Source organism: Botrytis sinoallii (genome assembly GCF_014898435.1).
Source record: "Botrytis sinoallii strain Bc 23 chromosome Unknown BSIN_003, whole genome shotgun sequence".
Lineage (NCBI taxonomy): Eukaryota > Fungi > Ascomycota > Leotiomycetes > Helotiales > Sclerotiniaceae > Botrytis > Botrytis sinoallii.
Window position 1 is genome coordinate 1554217 of NW_024066030.1, and position 21104 is coordinate 1575320.

The 21104-nt window shown below is 37.4% G+C and overlaps 4 protein-coding genes across 4 annotated transcripts; 2 read left to right on the forward strand and 2 right to left on the reverse strand.

The window, feature by feature from the left end:
- Positions 1-11117: 11117 nt before the first annotated feature.
- EAF02_002168 (uncharacterized protein) lies at positions 11118-12002 on the reverse strand (the record flags this gene model as incomplete). The annotated part of the gene is made up of 1 exon (XM_038898216.1): positions 11118-12002. One exon carries the CDS (start codon positions 12000-12002, stop codon positions 11118-11120), a length of 885 nt encoding a protein of 294 aa, XP_038761908.1.
- A 722-nt stretch (positions 12003-12724) lies between these two features.
- EAF02_002169 (uncharacterized protein) lies at positions 12725-15379 on the forward strand (the record flags this gene model as incomplete). The annotated part of the gene is made up of 1 exon (XM_038898217.1): positions 12725-15379. The coding sequence occupies one exon, from the start codon at positions 12725-12727 to the stop codon at positions 15377-15379; it is 2655 nt and encodes an 884-aa protein (XP_038761909.1).
- Positions 15380-16037: 658 nt separating this feature from the next.
- Positions 16038-17024, reverse strand: EAF02_002170 (uncharacterized protein; the record flags this gene model as incomplete). The annotated part of the gene is made up of 1 exon (XM_038898218.1): positions 16038-17024. One exon carries the CDS (start codon positions 17022-17024, stop codon positions 16038-16040), a length of 987 nt encoding a protein of 328 aa, XP_038761910.1.
- A 3012-nt stretch (positions 17025-20036) lies between these two features.
- On the forward strand, positions 20037-21002 carry EAF02_002171 (uncharacterized protein; the record flags this gene model as incomplete). Its single annotated transcript, XM_038898219.1, has 2 exons — positions 20037-20109; positions 20179-21002. 2 exons carry the CDS (start codon positions 20037-20039, stop codon positions 21000-21002), a joined length of 897 nt encoding a protein of 298 aa, XP_038761911.1.
- Positions 21003-21104: the final 102 nt, after the last annotated feature.

The following is a 21104-nucleotide window of genomic DNA, read 5'->3' on the forward strand; positions in this document are numbered from 1 at the left end:
TCTCTAAAGATTCTAAAAGATCTAAAAGCTTGGATTGTTTGTTGTGTAATTGAATAAATATTGAAGCTAGTATTATGAGATCTCTTACTTTCAGGATAACTTCTTTTGAAGAAGAAAGATTGTCTTAAACTCTGGATTATTTGTTTTGATTGTCGAAAGGTATTATAGGGCTACGTTTCTTATTTTGATTGAAGATATAGATAGTATTATTTGTATTTTGAGTGAGAAAGAGATCACTAAGTAGATTGATTTCTTCATTTTTTCTTTTGAAGTTGATTGGTAGAATTGGGCTGGAGATTTCGAATATAGAGGTTTCAGAAGGTAGATGGGGACTTGATGCAGGAGTACCTAATATGATTGTAGAATAGGTATTAGGTATAATAGAGACTTCGGGAGAAGCTTCTATCATATTAGTATCCTTCAATATATTTGAGGAACTTATTTTGGGGATTGTGTTTCTGTTCTGGAGATCAGAATAAAGAGTTTTCTACACGAATTTTCGTGTGTTGATTGATTGATTGATTTAATTAACGTTCACCTTCAGTCTATGACTATATAGGACGGCTAGGCCAAATGGTCTAGCGGATAACTTTTAAAGTACAAAATTAGGAATTTTAATAATAGGATAAGTGAAAACTAATATTGGGGACTCGTTCCCGCTTACTATACGAAGTGTGTATAATAAGATATAGAGTAGAGAGGGTTAAACTCTTTCTTTTCTATCTTTTCTCTCATCCTCCTCCTTCTCTTTCCATTTCCAAAATGGTTTTTTCTCCTTCTCTTATTATCTCTTCTTCTTCCACAATTTCGTTTTATATCTCGGCTTTTAATAAATGCCAAGTTCGAATAGCGATTTTGGTAGTATTAATGAATTTGATTATTAATTCGATACCTATTTTTATATATAACAGAAATTGTAGGTTGATTTTCGAGATTGGTATTTCTTTAAAGATTTCCTTTCTTTTTTTTCTATATATTGGGTAACCAATAAAAAGGTATACAACTGTTTCAATATTGTTACAAATACATTTATTGTTGAAAGTTTGAATCGATATAAATAAGACTTAATATAACCGTAGCTGATTTTGAGTTGAAAGAAGGCGCTAGCAATATTTCGCTTAATACCTTCTGGTAGCTTGATTTTGGAGCTGATTTTTTATGGGAAGAGTTTCGAATAAATTGTATCTGATTGATTTGATCTGGATTCGTATTGATTGAAAATCTCTAGCTATTGATTGGAGTTGTATTTCTTTATTATCATATCAAATAGCCCTATACTGGTTTTACTTGAAGTGGCCCGTATTGAAATTACTTCTTTTGCTAATTTATCAGCCATTTCATTTCCTTATATCGAAATATAACCTGGAACCTAATTTAAAGAGACTTTAGCTTCTTTTACTCTAATATTCTCTGCTGCTTTGATTACTTGTATTTGGTAAACTTACCCAGAATAATCGGAGAGGGTTTTTAGACAATAAAGTCCAGCTTGATTGTTCGAATAGATCTTGAATTTCTATCTTTTATATACTACAGTACTAGTATATTCGATAGCTTTGTAACTCCTAATAATTCTCTATTATATACTAATTGATTAATACTAATATTCGAACATTTTCGATAAGAGATTGATCCATTTGATTGTATTACAACTATCCCTACTTTTATTCCAATTCCTTTTTTGGTAGAAGATACATCAGTATATATATAAACTATATTTTGATCTCTATATTTAAATATAATATTATGAAAAATAGCTGTATCTTCTTTCAAGGCTTTACTAATATTGACTTTGTAAAGTATATCTCTTTTCCAGAAAGAGAAATTGAAATGGATAATCTTTTCGAGAGTAGATAGATTGAAATCTTGTTTTATAGATTCTTTTATTTTATTTAATTGAAGTGGCTTATAACATTTCCTTCGAGGGTAGCTATTACTTCTAGATCCGATTTGTATTGAGATAGCACTTCTTTTTCAATATTGATTGGGTGATTTAGTGATAGTTTCACTAATCGAAAAGCATATCGTTTTATATTTAAGTCTAAACAGATTTTGCTGGCTTTAGTCCTACTTCGATTTCCATTGAAAGGATTGGGGCGATTTTGAAAACTCCAAGTATCTTTCGAAGAGCTAGATTTTGAAGTGATTGAAACATGTCCTTGAATTTGATCTGGCCTTTCTATTAAACTTCCGATTTGTAATCAGTAATACTAGTTATATAAACTATATATAGCTATTTCATAGCCTTAGGATTAAAGCCTTTTTCTGTATTAGCTAAACAAGCTATTTGTTGAAAGACTCTTTTTACTTGTGCTGCTCTGATATTGACATATTGATCGAATTTGAGATTCGGATCGAACCAGATACCAAGCCATCTAATTAGAAATTAGGGTATTATTGTTTCCGAATTGAGTAAAGTAATAGGATATTGAGCTATTAATTTGGAAGAGGAAAAATACATTAGCTCTGTTTTAGCTAAATCGAATTGGATTGCATTCTTTGAGCTGAGTTTGTATAATTGTTTTGTAGCTCTTTCTAACGAATTAACATTCTTTCTCCAAGTAGATGACTTAGTAATAAGAGCGATATCGTCAATATATAAAAGGAATTTGATTGAATTGTTTTGGAAAAGATCTCTAATATAAATCAAGAAGAGGATTGGCGAGATAGGGCTGCCTTGTGGTATTCCGGTCGAAATTGGCTTGAAAGATTCGATTTGATTATTAAAAGATAGTTTTAGTTGTCTTTGTTGAAGAAATGAAGCTATCCAGGAGATAAGATTGGTTGGTAGTCTCAGCTTCTTGCAGATATCCAATAATCGATTTTTTGAAACATAATCGAATGCTCCTTTTATATTCATAAATAAAACCGAAGTCTTACTATTAGCTCGCTTGTTGCTTTCAATCTCTGTATTCAAAAGGAGAGCTGTATCGATTGCCGATTTCTTTTGTCGTCCTCCCATTTGGCTATAATGTAAGAGATGGGTAGTTTCCGCTAGATATCCTAATCGTTGAGCTAGAATCCTTTCGCTTACTTTTCCTAAGCAATTGAGAAGTGCAATAACCCTATACGCTTTTGGTATCGAATAATCTGGTTTCGAAGCTTTTTTTTAGGATTGCTCCAGTGACTTGTTTCCAGCATTGTGGGTAGTATCCAATATTGAGAAGCTTGCTATATAAAATAAAGAAGGTTTGTGGAATAGCTTTATACGCTCTTGTAATGATTTCTTGAGTAATACCATCTGGACCAGGAGTTTTCCCTTGAATTTTAGCCGAACAGGCGTTCTTTAGTTCATTTTTAGAGAGATCAGGCCATTCCCATTCGTTGGATTGTTGATATCCTTCCCATTCAGGTTCGGCTGTGATAGGAGGTTGAGGGAACAGAGTAGTTCGAAAAGCAGAGCATTTTCCTTCAAAAGAGGTTTCTGAAGTAATATCAGGGATCCTTTGATTTTGATAATCCTTTGTATAGGCTATTGCTTTGAAAATAGTTTAAATGTTCTCTTTTCTAGGAAATCGTTCCAATGATTCTTTTTTGCTATTTTAATAGCTTGAAAGTATTTGTTTCTGATAATTCGATAAACTTTTTTTGAATTAATATTTTTGAAATTGAATTCAACTTGTTATTTTGCTTTTCCTAGTTCTTTTCGAAAGGCTTTCAATTCAGGAGACCATTATAGCTTAGCTCTTTTGTTTGTTATAACCTTTGAAGTACAACTTTCCATTACCTTTTAGATAATCCTTATAAGTTTGCTAGTAGCTTGATCTAATTTGAAACGATATATATTGTTTTTCTTGAAGGAAATCAATCGAATCTTATATGATTATTGTAAATATACTTAGTTTGATTAGAGTAGGTAAGTATTTGGCTTTGAATTATAGAATAGATTCGAATAGCTCCTAATTGACTAGCTTTATATAATATCTGATTATTGACTCTTGAAAAGGAGTATTTGGATTCTCTTTTTCTTTTAATTCAAATAGAATCCCTGAATAATTGGATTCAGTATTAAAAAGTGTTTGTCAATCTTATATTCTTGAAGAGATACTTTAAGAAGCTAATATGAGATTGAGTATATTTGGATTTGTTAAATTAGTTTAAAAGAAAGTAGTAGCTCCAGGCTTATTCAATAGACTTAGATTTTGATTTTCAATCCATTCTACTAGTTGATTAGTATTAGCGCTTTTGTTTGAAAGAGGATTCCATAATGAATGATAAAAGTTAAAGTCGCCTAATACTATTATTTGTTAATTAATCAATAGATTGTAAAGGGATCAATCAATTGTATATCCTTTTTCTTATACTTAATCTGCTTCGTTATATATATTAATAATTTGAAAGGTTTCGCTTCCATTTTGGCAGTTTATTATCTGTATATCCAGGTCTATTAGCGAATAAGAAACTAGATTAACTATAGCTCAGAAGTCTTTAGAAATATATAGAAGGATTTGGAGTTTAAGATCAAGGTTGAAATTGAGGAGAATTTGTATAAAATTGGAATGTATAATCGATCTGCAAAGATACACCTTACAAAGTCAATATTAGTAAAGCCTCGAAAGAAGATACAGCTACTCTTCACAATATTATATTTAAACACAGAGATCAAAATACAGTTTATATATATACTGATGCATCTTCTACTAAAAAAGGAATTGGAATAGGAGTAGGGATAGTTGCAATACAATCAAATGAATCAATCTCTTATCGAAAACGTTCGAATATTGGTATCAATCAATTAGTATATAATAGAGAATTATTGGGAATTACAAAAGCTATCGAATATACTAACATTGTAGCATATGAAGGATAGAAATTCAAGATCTATTTGAACAATCAAGCTGGACTTTATTGTTTAAAAACCCTTTCCGATCATTCTGGACAAGCTTATCAAATATGAGTAATCAAGGCAGCAGAGGATATTAGAGCAAAAGGAGCTGAAGTCTCTTTAAATTGGGTTTCAGATCACATTTCGATATAAGGAAATGAAATAGCTAATAAATTAGCGAAAAAAGCAACTTCAATACAGGCTACTTCAAGCGAAACCAGTATAGGGCTATTTGATATGATAGTAAAGAAATACGACTCCGATTAATGGCTAGAGACTCTCAATCAATACGAATTCAGATCAAATCAATCAGATACAACCTATTCGAAACTCTTCTTATAAAAAATCAGCTCCAAAATCAAGCTACCAGAAGGTACTAAGCGAAATACTGCTAGCGCCTTCTTTCAACTCAAAATCGGCTATAGTTATATTAAGTCTTATTTATATCGATTCAAACTTTCAAACAATAAGTGTATCTATAACAATATCGAAACAGCTACACACCTTCTTATTGGTTGCCCAATATATAGAAAAGAAAAAAAGGAAATCTTTAAAGAAATATCAATCTCGAAAATCAACCTACAATTTCTGCTATATACAAAAATAGATATCGAACTAGCAATCAAATTCATCAATATTATCAAAATCGTTATTCGAACTTGGTATCTATCAAGAGCCGAAATACAAAACGAAATTGTAAAAGAAGAAGAGATAATAAGAAAAGAAAAGAGAGCCATTTCGAAAATGGAAAGAGAAGGAGGAGAATGAAAGAAAAGATAGAAAAAAAAGGGTTTAACTCTTTCTACTCTATATCTTATTATATGTACTTTGTATAGTAAGCAGGAATAAGTCCCTAGTATTAGTTTTCATTTACTCTATTATTAAAATTCCTAATTTTGTACTTTAAAAGTTATCCGCTAGACCATTTGGCCTAGCCGTCCTATATAGTCATAGACTGAAGGTGGACGTTAATTAAATCAATCAATCAATCAATCGATCTGCAATTAGAGAAATTGATTCCATTTTTTTGAATCCAAGGTTCCTGAATTAAAATCAGATCAATATTGAGCTCAAAAGCAAGCTATAGAATATTCTCTATAATTTGAAAGCTTTTGTTAAGATTTATTTAAAGAAATCTGATATTATTATAATACATTGATTAGTACTATTAGCTTTTTTGTTGAATAACTTTAAAGATTTCACAGCTTTTAGAACTAGCTGTATGATTTCCTTAACAATTAGAGTATTTGGTGATAATATAAAAGCAGAGTTTTCCTCTTAAGTTGCAGACTATACAAAAATATATTATTATAATATATTTGCCTCCATATAATCCACAAAAAGGGTCTTTTTTGCAATACAAGCTTTAATACCCAAAGCCCTGGCATTTTTGATATTGTATAATAGATTTGGATTTGTAGAATTATTCTATTCTGATATTAGTGCCTACAATATACAACCGCTTTCGAATAGCTAATTTGGCTTCTGATTTTGAGACAAAAGCTATAACAATAGCGCTATCTTTTTGGTGGGCTCTTTTGACTATTGGAGTGAGCCAAAAGGGAGTTCCTATTGACTTGAAATCTATATTGAAGGTTTTGATTTCAGTTATAATCAAATCTATTCCTTTAGACCTAGAGAACTTTTTTATAGGGATATTGTGAATAATAACCCTATGCCATTCTTGGTCTTTTTGAATCCTTTCGAATTTGATAACATTTTTCCAGATGGCTTTCTTTTCAATTAGAAATTGTATTGTAAAGGGATCATTAGTAGTAATAATGATATTGTTATTAAAAGAGAATATTGCTACAGCAACTACTAGTCCTTTGATTCCAATTTCCTGGAAGGCTTCATTAATCTTGTTTCGAATCGTTAAAAACAAGAAGGTTTTGGAGTTAGGGATTTCTGGTTTGATTAAAAGTAATCGTTTTTGGATAATACTAGTCTTTTTCTCTATTGGAATAGATTTATTACTTTTTCCTTTAATAACTAGATTCCATTCCCCTTCTTTTGTAATATTAGCGTAAGAAGGTTTTGATGTTGATATTGATTGATTGATTGATTGATTGAATTTACGTCCACCTTCAGTCTAAGACTATATAGGACGACTAGGCCTTAAGGGCCTAGTAGATAACTTTTTATTTTACAATAATAGGAATAAACAATTTGGGGAAGTGCAAACGAATATTGGGGACCTAAGCCCACTTACTATATATATAACATATAGTAAAACAATAAGGAAATCTACTCTATAAAGTATTCTTCCTCTTTTCCTCTTTCTTCAATCTCTCTCTCTTTTTCTCTTTCTTCTTCCATTTGAGCTCTTGATAAATGCCAAGCTCTTGTAGCAATTTTAATTGTATTGATGAATTTGATAATTAATTCGATTTCTATTTTCGTATAAAGTAGGAATTGTAGAGTGATTTTAGAAAATGGTATATTCTGGAATATCTCTTTTCTTTCTGCTTTGTATATTGAGCAATTGATCAAAAGGTGTTGAGGTATCTCAATATTACTATATATACATTTATTATTAGAATGATTAAAATAATATAAGTATAATTTAATGTAATCATAACCTAATTTCAATTGAAAAAAAGCACTAGCTGTATTTCGCCTTGTTTTAATTGATAGCTTGATTTTCAATCCAATTTTCCATGGAAATAGTTTCGAATAGGTTAATACTGTTTGGTTTGATCTAAGTTTATATTGATTGAAAGTCGAGCTCCATTGATCAAAGGAGAATTCTTTGATTATTATTCCTAATAATCCGAAACTAGTTTCATTCAAAGTAGATCGTATTGTAGTTGCTTCCTTTGCTAGCTTATCTGCTAGCTCGTTTCCCTTTACTGAAGTATGTCCTGGTACCCAATTCAAGGATATTTCCGCTCCTTTAGCTATAATAGCTTTGGCTGCTTTGATTGCTCGAATTTGATAGGCTTGACCAGGGTGATCCGAGGGTGTTTTTAGTCGTAGTAGGCCTGCTTGATTGTCTGAATAAACCTTGAATTTCTTTCCACTACTAGCAATTGAGCTAGCATATTCAATAGCTCGAGTGACTCCGTATAGCTCTCCATTATAAACCAGTTGATTGCTTCCAATATTCACTTGTTCTTGATATGAAACTTGATCATTCGATTGTATTTTGATGTTGATATTGTGGTACTGATAGGAGCCGATTTGGTTAAAGCTTTGGTTTGAGATTCGATTTTCCGTGTAGCTGTTTCCAAGTGATTGATTTGGGATATAATGATTTTGGAAGCTATAGTGAGGTTTCCTTTTTCAGTATATTCTCTAAAGATTTCTAAAAGATCTAATAGCTTAGATTGTTCGTCATGTAATTGAGAGAGAGTGGAAGCTAGAACTATAAGATCTCTAGCTTTTAGAATAGCTTCTTTAGAAATGATTGGATCGTTTTGGATTTTGAATTGCTTGTTTGGATTGGTGAGTGGTGTAATAGAGTTTCGCTTTTTGTTTTGATTAAAGATTTGAGTGATATTGTTTGGCTTTTGAGTAATAAAAGGATTGCTAGGTATACTGAAATCTTGTATTCTGATTTCAGGATTGGTTATTTGATTGATTGATAAAATAAGGCTTGATAATTCGATTAGGGTTCTTCTAGAATAAATAGGCAAATTTGGGGTTGTAGGAAGGCTGAAAGTGATTGCTGGATAGGTATTTGGTATTATAGATTGATTTGGGATGGCTTCTCTCATATCTATATCTGAAAGAGTATTCAGATTAGTATTTGGAATCTTTACAATTATACAATTAGAATATTCTATATTGATGTTGAGATTGGGTTATCTGTTCTGAAATCTTGGAATAGAATTTTTCATGCGTTTTTTTCGCATGCGTTTTGTGTTTCGAAGCATTGATAACAGTATTATAACAATTACTGGTTAGAATCACTTGGAGATAATTGCAATGAAATTGTATTGATAACTATGATCTAGAGCGATCGTGAGAAGGTCGTATTTCAAAGAAAAAGTTTCCTTCGAAATTTGTTGTGTGAGGGATCATTAATAGTAATAATGATATTATTATTGAAAAAGAGTATTGCTACAGCAACTACTGATCCTTTGATTTCAATTTCCTGGAAGGCTTCATTAATCTTATTTCGAATTGTTAAAGGCAAGAAGGTTTTGGAGTTAGGGATTTCTGGTTTGATTAAAAGTAATCGTTTTTGGATAATACTAATCTTTTTCTCTATTAAAATAGATTTGTTACTTTTTCCTTTAATAACTAGATTCCATTCCCCTTCTTTTGTAATATTAGTATAAAAAGGTTTTGATGTTAATATTGTAGTACTGGTGGGAGCCGATTTGGTTAAAGCTTTGGTTTGAGATTCGATTTTCCGTATAACTATTTCCAAATGATTGATTTGGAATGTGATGATTTTGGAAGCTGTAGTGAGGTTTCCTTTTTCAGTATATTCTCTAAAGATTTCTAAAAGATCTAATAGCTTAGATTGTTCGTTACATGATTGAGAGAAAGTGGAAACTAGAACTATAAGATCTCTAGCTTTTAGAATAGCTTCTTTAAAAGTGATTGGATCGTTTTGGATTTTGAATTGCTTGTTTGGATTGGTGAGTAATATAATAGAGTTTCGCTTTTTGTTTTGGTTGAAGATTTGAATAATGTTGTTTGACTTTTGAATAATAAAAGAATCGCTAGGTATACTGAAATCTTGTATTCTGATTTCAGAACTGATTATTTAATTGATTGATAAAGTAAGACTTAATAATTCGATTAGAATTCTTCTGAAATAAATAGGCAAATTTGGGATTATAGAAAGACTAAAAATGATTGCTAGATAGGTATTTGGTATTATAGATTGATTTGAAGTAGTTTCTCTTATATTTATATCTGAAAAAGTATTCAGATTAATATTTGGAACCTCTATAACTATATAATCAAAGTATTCCATATTGATATTGAGATTGGATTATCTATTCTGAAATCTTAAAACAAAGTTTTTCATATGTTTTTTTATATACGTTTCGTATTTCGAAGTATCAATAGCAATATCACAACAACTACTGGTCAGAATCACTTGGAGATAATTGTAATGGAATTGTATTGATAACTATAATCTAGAGCGATTGTGAGAAGGTTGTATTTCGAAGAAAAAGTTTCCTTCGAAATTTGTTGTGTGTGAAAATTTTCGTGTGTATTTTGCGTTTTGGGACATCGACAACAATATCACAATAACTACTGGTTCGAATCAATTGAGAGGAATTGCAATGGATTTGGTTTAGTAACTATGATCTATAGCGATCGCGAAACGGTCGTATTTCGAAGAAAAAGTTTCCTTCGAAATTTGTTGTGTGGAAGATTGAGGTTTGGTTTTGTAGTGTATATCTATCTACGCAGATTGAGCAAGTTCTTTTGAATACCTAGTAGGATGGAATGGCGAGCGTTACCTGTGGGAGGAGAATGTGATGGTAGTGGAATGTGTGTGTTCTTGTACGTGTTGTTTGTGATGAGTTATCTTGAGTTTAAGGATGTGCAATGAAGTAATTTTGAAAAGTCTCTACTCATAGTTTCTATTTTAGGTAAGCGACGGTGATGATGCGGAATGATAAAGGGTGGGAGATATATTCAGTACTGTAAACAAATACTGTAAACACCAAAAAGAAGTAAATCGTGAGATAAAGCAAAGTGAAGAGAGCCCAGGACTGGATCAAGCTATTTCGCTATTTGCTATTTGCTATTTGCTATTTACATCATGATCGTAGAGGATATTAGGATTTGAAAGAGATTAGGCATATGAGCCTGGGGACTGCATGAGGTCTACAGGTGTAGTTTAGATGTTGAGTTTATTGTAATTGCAGGAAGTTATATGCAGAAGTGGCTTGTGAAAGGTGAGTAGACAAAGGAGGCAGGTATGTATGTAAAGTAAAGTAAACATCCACGAAATTAACAGATTGAATGACAAACGAAAGCAAACGGATGAAGGTGGTGAAGCGAGAAAAATATCTATCATCTTGATTTTGTGATTGAAAGCAAGCTGGACTGAAGAGAGACTTTTTGACAAACGGAAGAAAGCGAAGAGAGGAGAGATCAACTCCTTTGATTTTCGTCTTAATCTTCTATAGCATTCACTTTTCTTCCTCCTCGTCGAGTAAGTGAAGCAACACATAAGATGTAAAGGGAGTACAGAGGTAAAATGTGTCATTGTATGTTTAAAGTTATCAAAAACTAAACTGCTGCTCACAATCATGCGGGCTACCTAAAACAATCAAGTCCAGCCACTTTGACAAAAAGCGAAACCTCAAACACTGTTTGCTTAAAGTTCCGAGTCCGGTGAATCGAGATCAACCGCATCTCTTGACCGTAATGACCTTCTCGGCGTGTTCCGCTTGTTCCGGTCGGCCATGAAACTCGTCCAGACCACTTCCCATAGTTTCTTGAACTCAATCAGTAATCTCTTCTGATCTTCTTTCGAGAGCTCCATCCTCTGAAACCCATTCACGTGATTGCCCAATCGTTGAACCAAATCCGCTGTCCAATCATTGACTGCTTCGAGACCTTCCATATTCAATTCAAATCCCATTGAAGATACCAAGACTTCCCTTGCTAGGCATTCCACGCGACCCTTCCAGTCCAAAATCTCATTAGCGATCGCTTCCAAACGACTATTGTCAACTCTCCTTGTAACATAGTTGATCATCAAGCTCTTGAGCCGATTTCTCAAAAGATAAGATTGCTCTACCAACATCAGTAGATCGTGTGGCGGTTCCGGAAAAATTGCGGTGTTGTGAAAGTATGATGTGAAGCCATACTTGTGACCTTTGCACTGAAGACAAAGAGGAGCTATCGTAGACTGGGATCGAGGCAAAACACAGGATACTGATGGAGGTTGAAGAGAAGTCGATGAGCCATTGATATGCTGTATTCCGGACATTGGAGGAGTTGAAGCAATTGTTGATGTTCCATCTGGCTCGTATAAAGAATTTGCAGGGGAATAGAAAGAAGTAATCTCGACTTGAGAAATTCGTATTCCTCCGAGTCCTTTAGAACTAAGATGATGATGTTGTTGGTGATGACAAGAATCGTAGGATTTTGTCAAAGAAAAAAGTTCATGTTCATGTCTATTGTGAGGAGGTGACGGCGGAAACTTGAGAGATCCGAGACTTGAAGCTGTGACGTGGTCGGACAGTGGAATGCTCATGGTAAGAGCGTAATATACGTAGCGATTTGAATCTAGTAAAAGAGAACTTTTGGATCAAGTTTCTCGTATTGGACAATCGAAGTATCGTAGTAATTTGTGAACAATGTTTGAAATTGTAAGTTGGCGGAGAGAAGGAAGGAAGGAAGGAAAGAGATTTTGAAATGTAGAGAAAAGATTTCTGTTTAAATGGATTGTAATTTGTGAATTTTAATCAACGTATGTATGGAAAGAAAATAAATAAAGGTAGGTATGGGAAAATGAAGGTGCAAGTTTTGAAAGAATGAGAAGGAGTGAAGTGAAGTGTGACATGAAAGCAAAGAAGAAAAAAAACTTGCTACTGATCTTCTTTTGGCGAATTCAAACCTACTCCAGCTTCATGAATGGTGAAGAAGGTGAAGAAGGTGAAGAAGGCGAAGAAGTAAAGAAGTTGATAAAGTTATTCTTTCAGAACAACATTTTGATATTTGCTATACTCTTTCAACAGAGTTTGTTATACATGTTTATCGGAATAGGAATGGAAGTTGCAACAAGCTCTTTTATTTTGATCATCTAGTCAATGATATTGGTGTCGCGTGGTGTCGTGTTTCGTGTGAGGAATCTTCGTCATTATTCGGATTGGGAAGGCGGTATGTCAAAATACACGGCAGAATTAAATTACTTTTTCTGATTTCTCGACCTCGATCAAATATTTCACTTCGTCGCGTGGAGGAATTCAAGTCAAAATGGCGCCCAAAATGCCTTTGAGGCCTGCTGCTACGAATAAACGCAAGGAACCCCCATATTCATCGTCCAACGGTAGGAATGATGCTGGGAGGGGTCCAGCCATGAAGCGCAATAAGATAATGGATGCGCGATCGATAATGACCCAAACAGCCGACGCTGCTCTCAAGAATGGAGATCTAGATTTGCAATCATTTCTGAATGCGCGAGAATATGAGATAAAGGCATTGGAAGATGGCATGAAAAGGTCAAAGGGGGCCTTGTCTACCAGAGCATTCCAACAAGTGCCTCGGGACATGAGAAGAAGAACAGCTAGTCATAATGTGAAGAGAGTACCAAAACGTTTACGAAAGAGAGGGGCAAGAGAAATGAAAGAGGACAATACACCGACTGTCAACGCAAACAAGAGAAAACCGGGAAGTTCCAGAGGTCGCATTCGTGCAGAGACGGCCAAGAAGTTGGGGATTTTGGCAGACAAGAAAAGAGCCTCTAAGGGCGCAACTAATGTGGCAGGAATTATGACTAGAGCTGCAAGGCCGAAGATACGGCAGAATGCTTTGAACGAGCCTCAGAAACCGCCGTCGAAGTTTCGAAAGCGACAAATTCACAAAACTTGGTTACCTACCCATCTATGGCATGCGAAGAGGGCGAAAATGACAGAACCCAAAGAGCCACTTTGGAGGATGGCTATACCACTCAATTCAACAGAAAAATCATACAGACCGACACATAGAGCAGGAGGAAGTAGAGGGGCTGTAGCTTGGGATATGAGTTACATGAGTACTATTGGTCTCAAAGGTTCAGTTGAGTCTATTGGAAGTGTTCTTTTGGCCATAGGCATACCAGAGATGGATGTAAAATCAGCAAAGGGTGCAAAATGGAGAGCAGGGAAAAGGAGCTGGAATGGGTGGCTTAGCAGAGAAGTGAAAGAACAAAAACTGCAGATTGGCCCTGCCGTCGCGTTTTGGGATATTCATGAAGACTCAGATAGCAATGCTACCAATGTATCGAAAAAGTCAATGAGACAAGTTTTGATCAGAATTCATCCTTCTGCATTCCTTGAAGCATGGACTGAGCTCCTACGCCTGTCGAAACTGCAACACCCAACCGTCCAGCTTGAAGACCTTCGTTTTGAAATAGGAAGTATCGAAATGACAGGTCCTGGCTCAACAGAAGCTTTAATTGGTATACTTCATCCATACTTCCAGTCCGAAGATGATCAAGAGCCACATGCACAAACCTTTACTTCGCTAGCTGGTGTTACCAATCCTGCATCTTTACCCGCAAATTCTGTATTGTCATTCTCAATTATGGATCCTAGACTTCGATATCCACCTCGCAAGGTTGAACTTCCAGATCCTGCTGACGAGGAAGCGAATTTTGAATTGGCGGAATTATTATCTTCTTGGCCGGCAGATCAGTCGCCCGCTTCATCACACCTCTTTGATCGAGACACACGATACAAAGCTACTCGTCTTCCCTCACAAAAAGCCTTAGGTCGCCGCAAAACTCTAGCACCACCAGGCACTTTTCCTTCCATCTCAGAACGTGATCCTCCTATACCAATCATGCTTTTCGCATCAAGAATGTTAAAATCCTCAGCAGCACAAGGTAGCTGGACTCTTCTCGCTCCATGGAAGTGTATACTACCAATTTGGTACGGCTTGATGCATTTCCCCTTGTCATCTGGTGCCAATCCTCGTTTCGGAGGTCTACAGGAGTTGAGACAATCACACTTTGAGCATGGAGTTCCATGGTTTCCAGCTGATTATCCTGGAACAAATGCTGGGTACGCTTGGGAGGTCGAACAGAGGTTGAAGAGAAAACGAGAATGGGACAAGAGACCCAAAGGCAAGAGAGTGGAGTGGAAATCTCTTGATCTTGGTGGTGGAAGGAAAGGGGAGCTTGGATTGGGCTGGGCATGTGATTTTGAGAAAGTGGCCGGGCTGTCTTCACTACCTGGCAATGAACAGAGTAATGCGAGTAGTGGTGATGGGCCAGAAACTACCGCTGAGCCTAAAGACAAAGCCATCGAGAATCCTTTCAACCAACTCTCTAGTAGGACATTCTCTTCTCTGATTTCATCTCCCACGGCAGACCTTCCAGCATCAACAGAACTCACCACTATCCGTCTAACACTCTTAACTCGTGGGGTCGCTACTCCCAGCGCTCGTATATACCGTCTCCCAGCCGAATCAATTCTTAGCGAAAACTCTATAAACTCTACTTCTACGACACCCCCCACTCTCCGTCAAGAATGGCTTTCCCTCGTTCCCGCGCTTCTGCATAAGAAACCACCACCTAACCCCAAAGCCAAAGATCTTAAAAACATCGGCAAAATACCATTCAACACACCACTCCCCCAACGTGTGCAACTTCTTGCAAAATCTCTGCTGCAAAACCCACCATTACAGTATCCAAGAGAGAAAAATGATTCAGAGAATCATCCTATGGTTCCTGGGGAGGAAGATCTCGTTGGGTTCGTTACTACTGGCGAATATAATTTGGCGGAGGGTAAAGGCGTCGCGTTTGGAACTGTGTTTGCGAGGGAGATGGTTAAGGAGACGAGGAGTAGGGGATTGCGGGAGGGGTGTTTGTGTGTGGTGAGGAATGCGGGGGAGACGGTGGGGAGATTGGCGAGGTGGGAGAGCGCTTGATGCTTGAGTGTAGGATCGTAGTATTATGATGATGAGTGTTTTGTTCTGGATGATGAGAGTATATGATATACCTACTTTTACTCCCTGTACGAATCGTAAGCAATAGATTTCGAGTCGATTCCGTTGTTAGAGCAAGATTTCAATGACAAACATATCTATGAGGCGTTAACCTCAGTATAGCATTCATAAACTCAATTGTCTACACATCATCTTCACTTCGCTTTCTTCGGTTCGTTGTGGTTCATATTAGATAGACAGATACAAAGCATAAAATATCCAAAACATCACATCAGCAAGCGAGCAAGTAAAAAGCCGTAGAAAGATATTCGTGTTATTGCACTGTGCAAAAGCGTATGGAATAGATTTATATCGTGGTTCTTAACGCTCCTATCCATCCCCGCAATAACACTTTTCACTCAATTAAAGAGCTCATCAATCTTCTTGGGCTAATTCACCTGAGCCATATTAAAGTCCGCTTAAGCGGCAGCCGATGTATCCGGCAAATGTAGATATGCATCGGGATCCGGTTGTCCAAATCACACTCAACATAAATCTCCCAAAATGTTCTAGATCATCACAACCAAAGGCCGAACATCGAATTTGGAAATTGATTGCCCAAGAGGATATCCATAACCAACAACCGACACCATGAAAGTATCTAAACTTCAATGAAATCCCACGCAGTCCCCTCCCCATCCGTCTCCACCAACTCCGTCTCATCATTCCCAATTTTCATCTGGCGAAACTTATCCCCATGCAACATTAACAAGAGATGTCCACCGGATGGATGAGCTCTCGTACAGAACCATTCATGGTTCCGATGGTGAGCAACCTTGCAATAAAATTTCCCCTTGTTATCATGACCAAAGAATTGTCCGGAAACGCAGTTGCGGAAGCCAAACCATCCATCGCGCTCTATGCATGTCCAATGACACCCTCCGGCTCGAGGGACATTGGGAGATATTTGGAGAGTTCCCTCTTTGAGTGTAATTACCCCACCATGATTGCGATCTCGAATCATGAATGTCTTTCCAGCGTGAGGAACTGTGTCGCGGGAGAGCGAGCGAGGACGAGAGAGGAAATCTTCGGTCATGATTGTGTGGGTGGGCGTATTGGAGCCAGCCGTGAAAGATGTTGTTTCGGCAATAGAAGCGGCGTTATCTTCTTCATAGCCGGTTTCTACCTTGGAGATATTCACAAGGAGACTGGGGATATCGAGTAAAGTAAGATTTGGTTGTAATGGCCCTTCGATTTCAATCCGCAAAACATCTTTCCATGGTGTTTTGTCTGGTAGATCTTTGGCATCGAGAAACATATAGACTTTCGCACTAGCCAATTGCACGGCATTTCGAAGCTCACCAATATGGGCGAGAGACTTTTGGAAAGACTTGATGTCGGATTTTTGTGAAGCAGGCCGCGAAAAGTCAGGGATCAATCTTACTGTGAGAGAGCTGATTTCACTTTGTCGGAGAACGATTTCTGTTGAGAATGGGGTACGGAGTTTCCAATCTTTTGGTCCGGAACCTCCAATATCAGAGAGATCACCGGATATAATGAGATGTGGTAGTGATTCTTCGCGTTCAAGGCCATACTTCTGAAGTTTGGCGATAAGCTCGTCCACATGCAGGCTCTTGGAGGGGTTCATGTTGAAGATAAGAGATGCTGATCGCCTGTGAAAAATTCCCAGCAAACTCAGAAACGTTAGCCACTCGAAGTAAACGTTGATCTCATAAATCTCAGTTCGTCGACCCAGTATCACTCCTGAGTGTTTGCTTTTCTCCTTGAACCTTAACGTTATGATAGAGATTTGATGGCTCCGTTTGCCTTGCCACGTGTGGCTGTGCCTTACGCACACTTATGAAGATGGCACTGCATATTTATGCACCTTATCACTCCAATGAACAGGTTCATTGATATTTTATATTCGTATTCTATTGGTGAAGTGATTGATCAGCGGTTACTCGACTTGCTGTGATGCCAGTCTGTACAGCTCGCTTCGTGATTCGATCAGATTCTTGTCATGTCATCGTTCTCAAAAATATGTGTGGGTCTAGTAATGCAATACCAAAATTACTAGCGAAGTCATGTGATTGGAGTCTAGCGGCTGATCAATGTGCACCTCAATAGTGGCTAAAACGACCTTGCATCATTTCGTCCCGTTGCATTCTTTACTTCATCTAGACCAACGACCCCCAAAGTCTGTCTATATTTTTGTGGTAATCATATGAAAGTTTCATTCTAGATACCTCCTTCTGATTTCAAATCCACTCTGCGGCTTTGGTTCTACAAGTTCAGTGGATCAACATGCGTCTTGCTTGCCTCTTTTTTGCTTACATCAATCACATTTCAAGTTTATTATCATTGCAGCCTCGTGGATGGTATTGTAGTATTCTGCTTGAAGATTCGAAATCCCCAAGTATCACAACATTGCTTACAATATAATTCATAGCTGTGGTTGAATATGAGTATCAAACAATCACAAGCTACGACTACTCGGAATCCTACTCGATCCATTCCCTAACGAGATTTCGCTTTTTCAACGAGTAGCCAGCCATAAATCAGAATAACCTTGCTTCGTTTCGGCGTATTATCGTCGGAGTTTTGACGGCATGAGCGAGAGAGCGGGAGAAACGATAAGCCTTTGTTTTATCACCAAATGAGGTGCCTACAAACTCGTACGGCTTGCAGATATAGTTAATGGTAGCAAGACCTGTGGCTAAAATGAGGAGCTTCTTTTCGAGAACAAGCATTCAAATGCTCATATCTTGCAGCCTAGTTTTTTTGTAAAGGGCAATCGAATAATACTTGATTTAGTTTAGTCTCTTTAGCGTGTCGCCATTTCAGTCGCTCCCGCAGTCTATAATACTATATGCAGTGAGCTAGCTCAACCACAGAGTATACGCGTTGTGATTGGCTGAATATCGATGCAGCATCAAGCCAAATGTCAACGCGCGCCCGATGCTGGCATCCGGCTGCTGCTCTATTATTCTATTCGTGCTGATATTATCTTCTAGTACTTATTTACCTTGAGAAGATAATTTAGTGTGAGGCTGATTAAGGTACAGGCGAGAGACCCTACAACGCCGTTTCGTTCAACCCATATTTTAGGCTGCCGTTTTCGGATCGAAAGATATCTACAATACATATATCTAATTTTACAAATACGCAATGAAAAATTAAACCTTTAGGACACTCAAAATTTACCGTTTCTATGTCGTAACCCTCCAAATCGCGCACTCCCTTCTCGGATCTTCCTATCGAGCTTCGCTTAGTTGTCTGGAGTCTTGCAATATCTCCCCGAGTTGTAGGAGTCCGATACAACTATGCCAAAGAATCCTGTGTCTCAAAGGGCATCCTCTCATTACTCCTCGTTTCGCACGAAACTCAAGCCGAAGCTTTTCAAAGCTATGAAATAGGTTTTGGCACTCGTAACAAAGTCCAATAGAAGATTTACTTCAACTACGAACTTGACACTGTTGACCTAGATTGGATATCCTTCCGAGATTCCTACCCGTGCCGTCATATGCTTTACCACGAAGATCGTTGTCGAATCAAACGACTCCGTACGTCGGACGAGACTCTTTGATTTCTTAGTCAAAAATAGGATGGGAGATTTATTTACTTCCGAGGCCTCGAAGAAGTCTCTATTTCGGGATGCTATGGAGGTGTGGTGAAATCTAGAGAAAAAGACTTCTTGTCTAGATTAAGCAAATGGTTCATGGATGATATGGAATACTCTCCTGTCGAAAACGATCACTTGCTACCGAGGCTTAGTTGTCTGGAAGCTGAATGGCGATCGCGATTGTCCAAGGCACTTTTGGTTTCGGCAGTGGAATAATTGGACCGGGCCAAGAGAAATACGGAAGATGGTCTGGACTGGCAAGTTGATGGAGGCTTACATAAATATTTCTAGATCTCTCAGATTGAAAGAGGTGAAGGATGCTGTCCAGAAATCAGTCGGAGGTGTATCATGCTTGCGCATGACGGATTTTGACCTTGAGTCTCAAAAGTTGTGTTTTGTCAACATGTTTTATCAACCCAGGTCTTGATAACTAGCAACTCAGATATGGATAGCAAGGACCTGGCGGAGGTGATATCTGACTGCAGGACTTCATGAATTTGAGCACAAACGATAACTTATAAATACTTTGAGACCAAAATATATATCTACATGAGAAGCTCTCAATCACAGGAATAATGCGAATGGCTAAACGAAGTGCAATTATTGACTTATGCCATCTTTTAGTTTCAACTTCTGTAACTACCTACCCAGGGAAACTAATTATTTTCAAGACGATTGTCCATCTGAACCAATGATGTTAACAGCATGCTAGCCACTCCAATAAATTACATGAATCTGGTGAACTTAACAACACGCTGGAAATGAAACTCAACTAACAGTGACAAGCTTGATTATCAATTCAGTTCTGAAAGCTTTGCTCCCTTTTGCGCTATGAGATGTGGTTGTCTCTGACATGTAACTGGAAGTTGAAATTGTGCAACTTCACCGCCTTTTGGCAGAATGTTGGTTCGCAATATCAACGACTCCCCAGATCTTTAAGACCACAAATTCTCCGCGCAATTCTCAACCCCATTTCAACCATTTCTTATAGTTTATTTCGGTTTCTTCAGTTTTCTGTATTTCACCATAACCGCAATGCCCAAAGAAAAGTCTGTCAATCCCGCACAAGCCCAGCGCAAAGCTGAAAAGGCAAAAGCTATCAAAAAAAGTACGCAATCAATCATCCAATTCTCCGACAATGTTATTTAACTCGAGCATAATACTGACTTATCCTCAGGCAAGGCATCTTTACAAGCTCAGAAGAATGAACGACTGGCCAAGAAAAATCCACAACGTCTACAATCCCAACTCGACGACCTCAAGAAGATAGAAAGTTCTGGTGGGAAACTCACAAGTCATGAACGATCACTGGTAGAAGGATTAGAGAAGGAGATCAAGGCTGTAAACAAAGCGCGCGAATCTTTAGGCGATGCAGCACCTCAGTTTTCGCAGTCGAGGGGTGGGTTTGGTGGAGACAGGGGAGGAAGAGGAGGGTTTGGGGGACGAGGCGGGAGCGGTGTTTTGGGCAAACGAAGAAGAGATGGGGACATGGATGAAGAGAGTAGTGGGTCGGATGTTGACGAAGAGGTTAAGAGAATACCCATGCCGAGGGATACACCACCTCCGTTCCCCAAAGAAGTACTGGATAAATGGTACGCGGCGCGACGGGCGCGGTATCAGGCACAGAATCAAAATCAAAACGGCGAGAAGAGTGGAGGCACAAGCGCGAATTCTATGCCATTGGGAGGAAAGGATCGCGGGGAATTTGGTAATCGGGATGCTGGAACTGGTGTGAAAGTACAGCAGGAAGTCAAGACAGTATATGAAGCGAAGCCACAAATACGAGATTTACGGAAGGAAGCTGTGGCTTTTGTTCCCGCGGCTGTGAGGATGAAAATGCAAAAGGGAAAGGGAGAAGGTGGCTTGATGGAACCGGAAGAGATGGAAAAATTAGAAAAAGAAGGTTATATTGCTGGCAGTGGTGGGCAAAGGAAAGAAACTGAAGAAGGTGGTCAAATGACTGTAGAGATGGAGGAAGTGGAGGACGAAGAATATGCTTGAGTTGCATTGTCAAGTGCGGAGAGAACATATGTACGATTTACGAGTTGAATGATACCCCCCGAAATGCAATTTGACATCTTCAAAAGACTCTCCAGATGATCA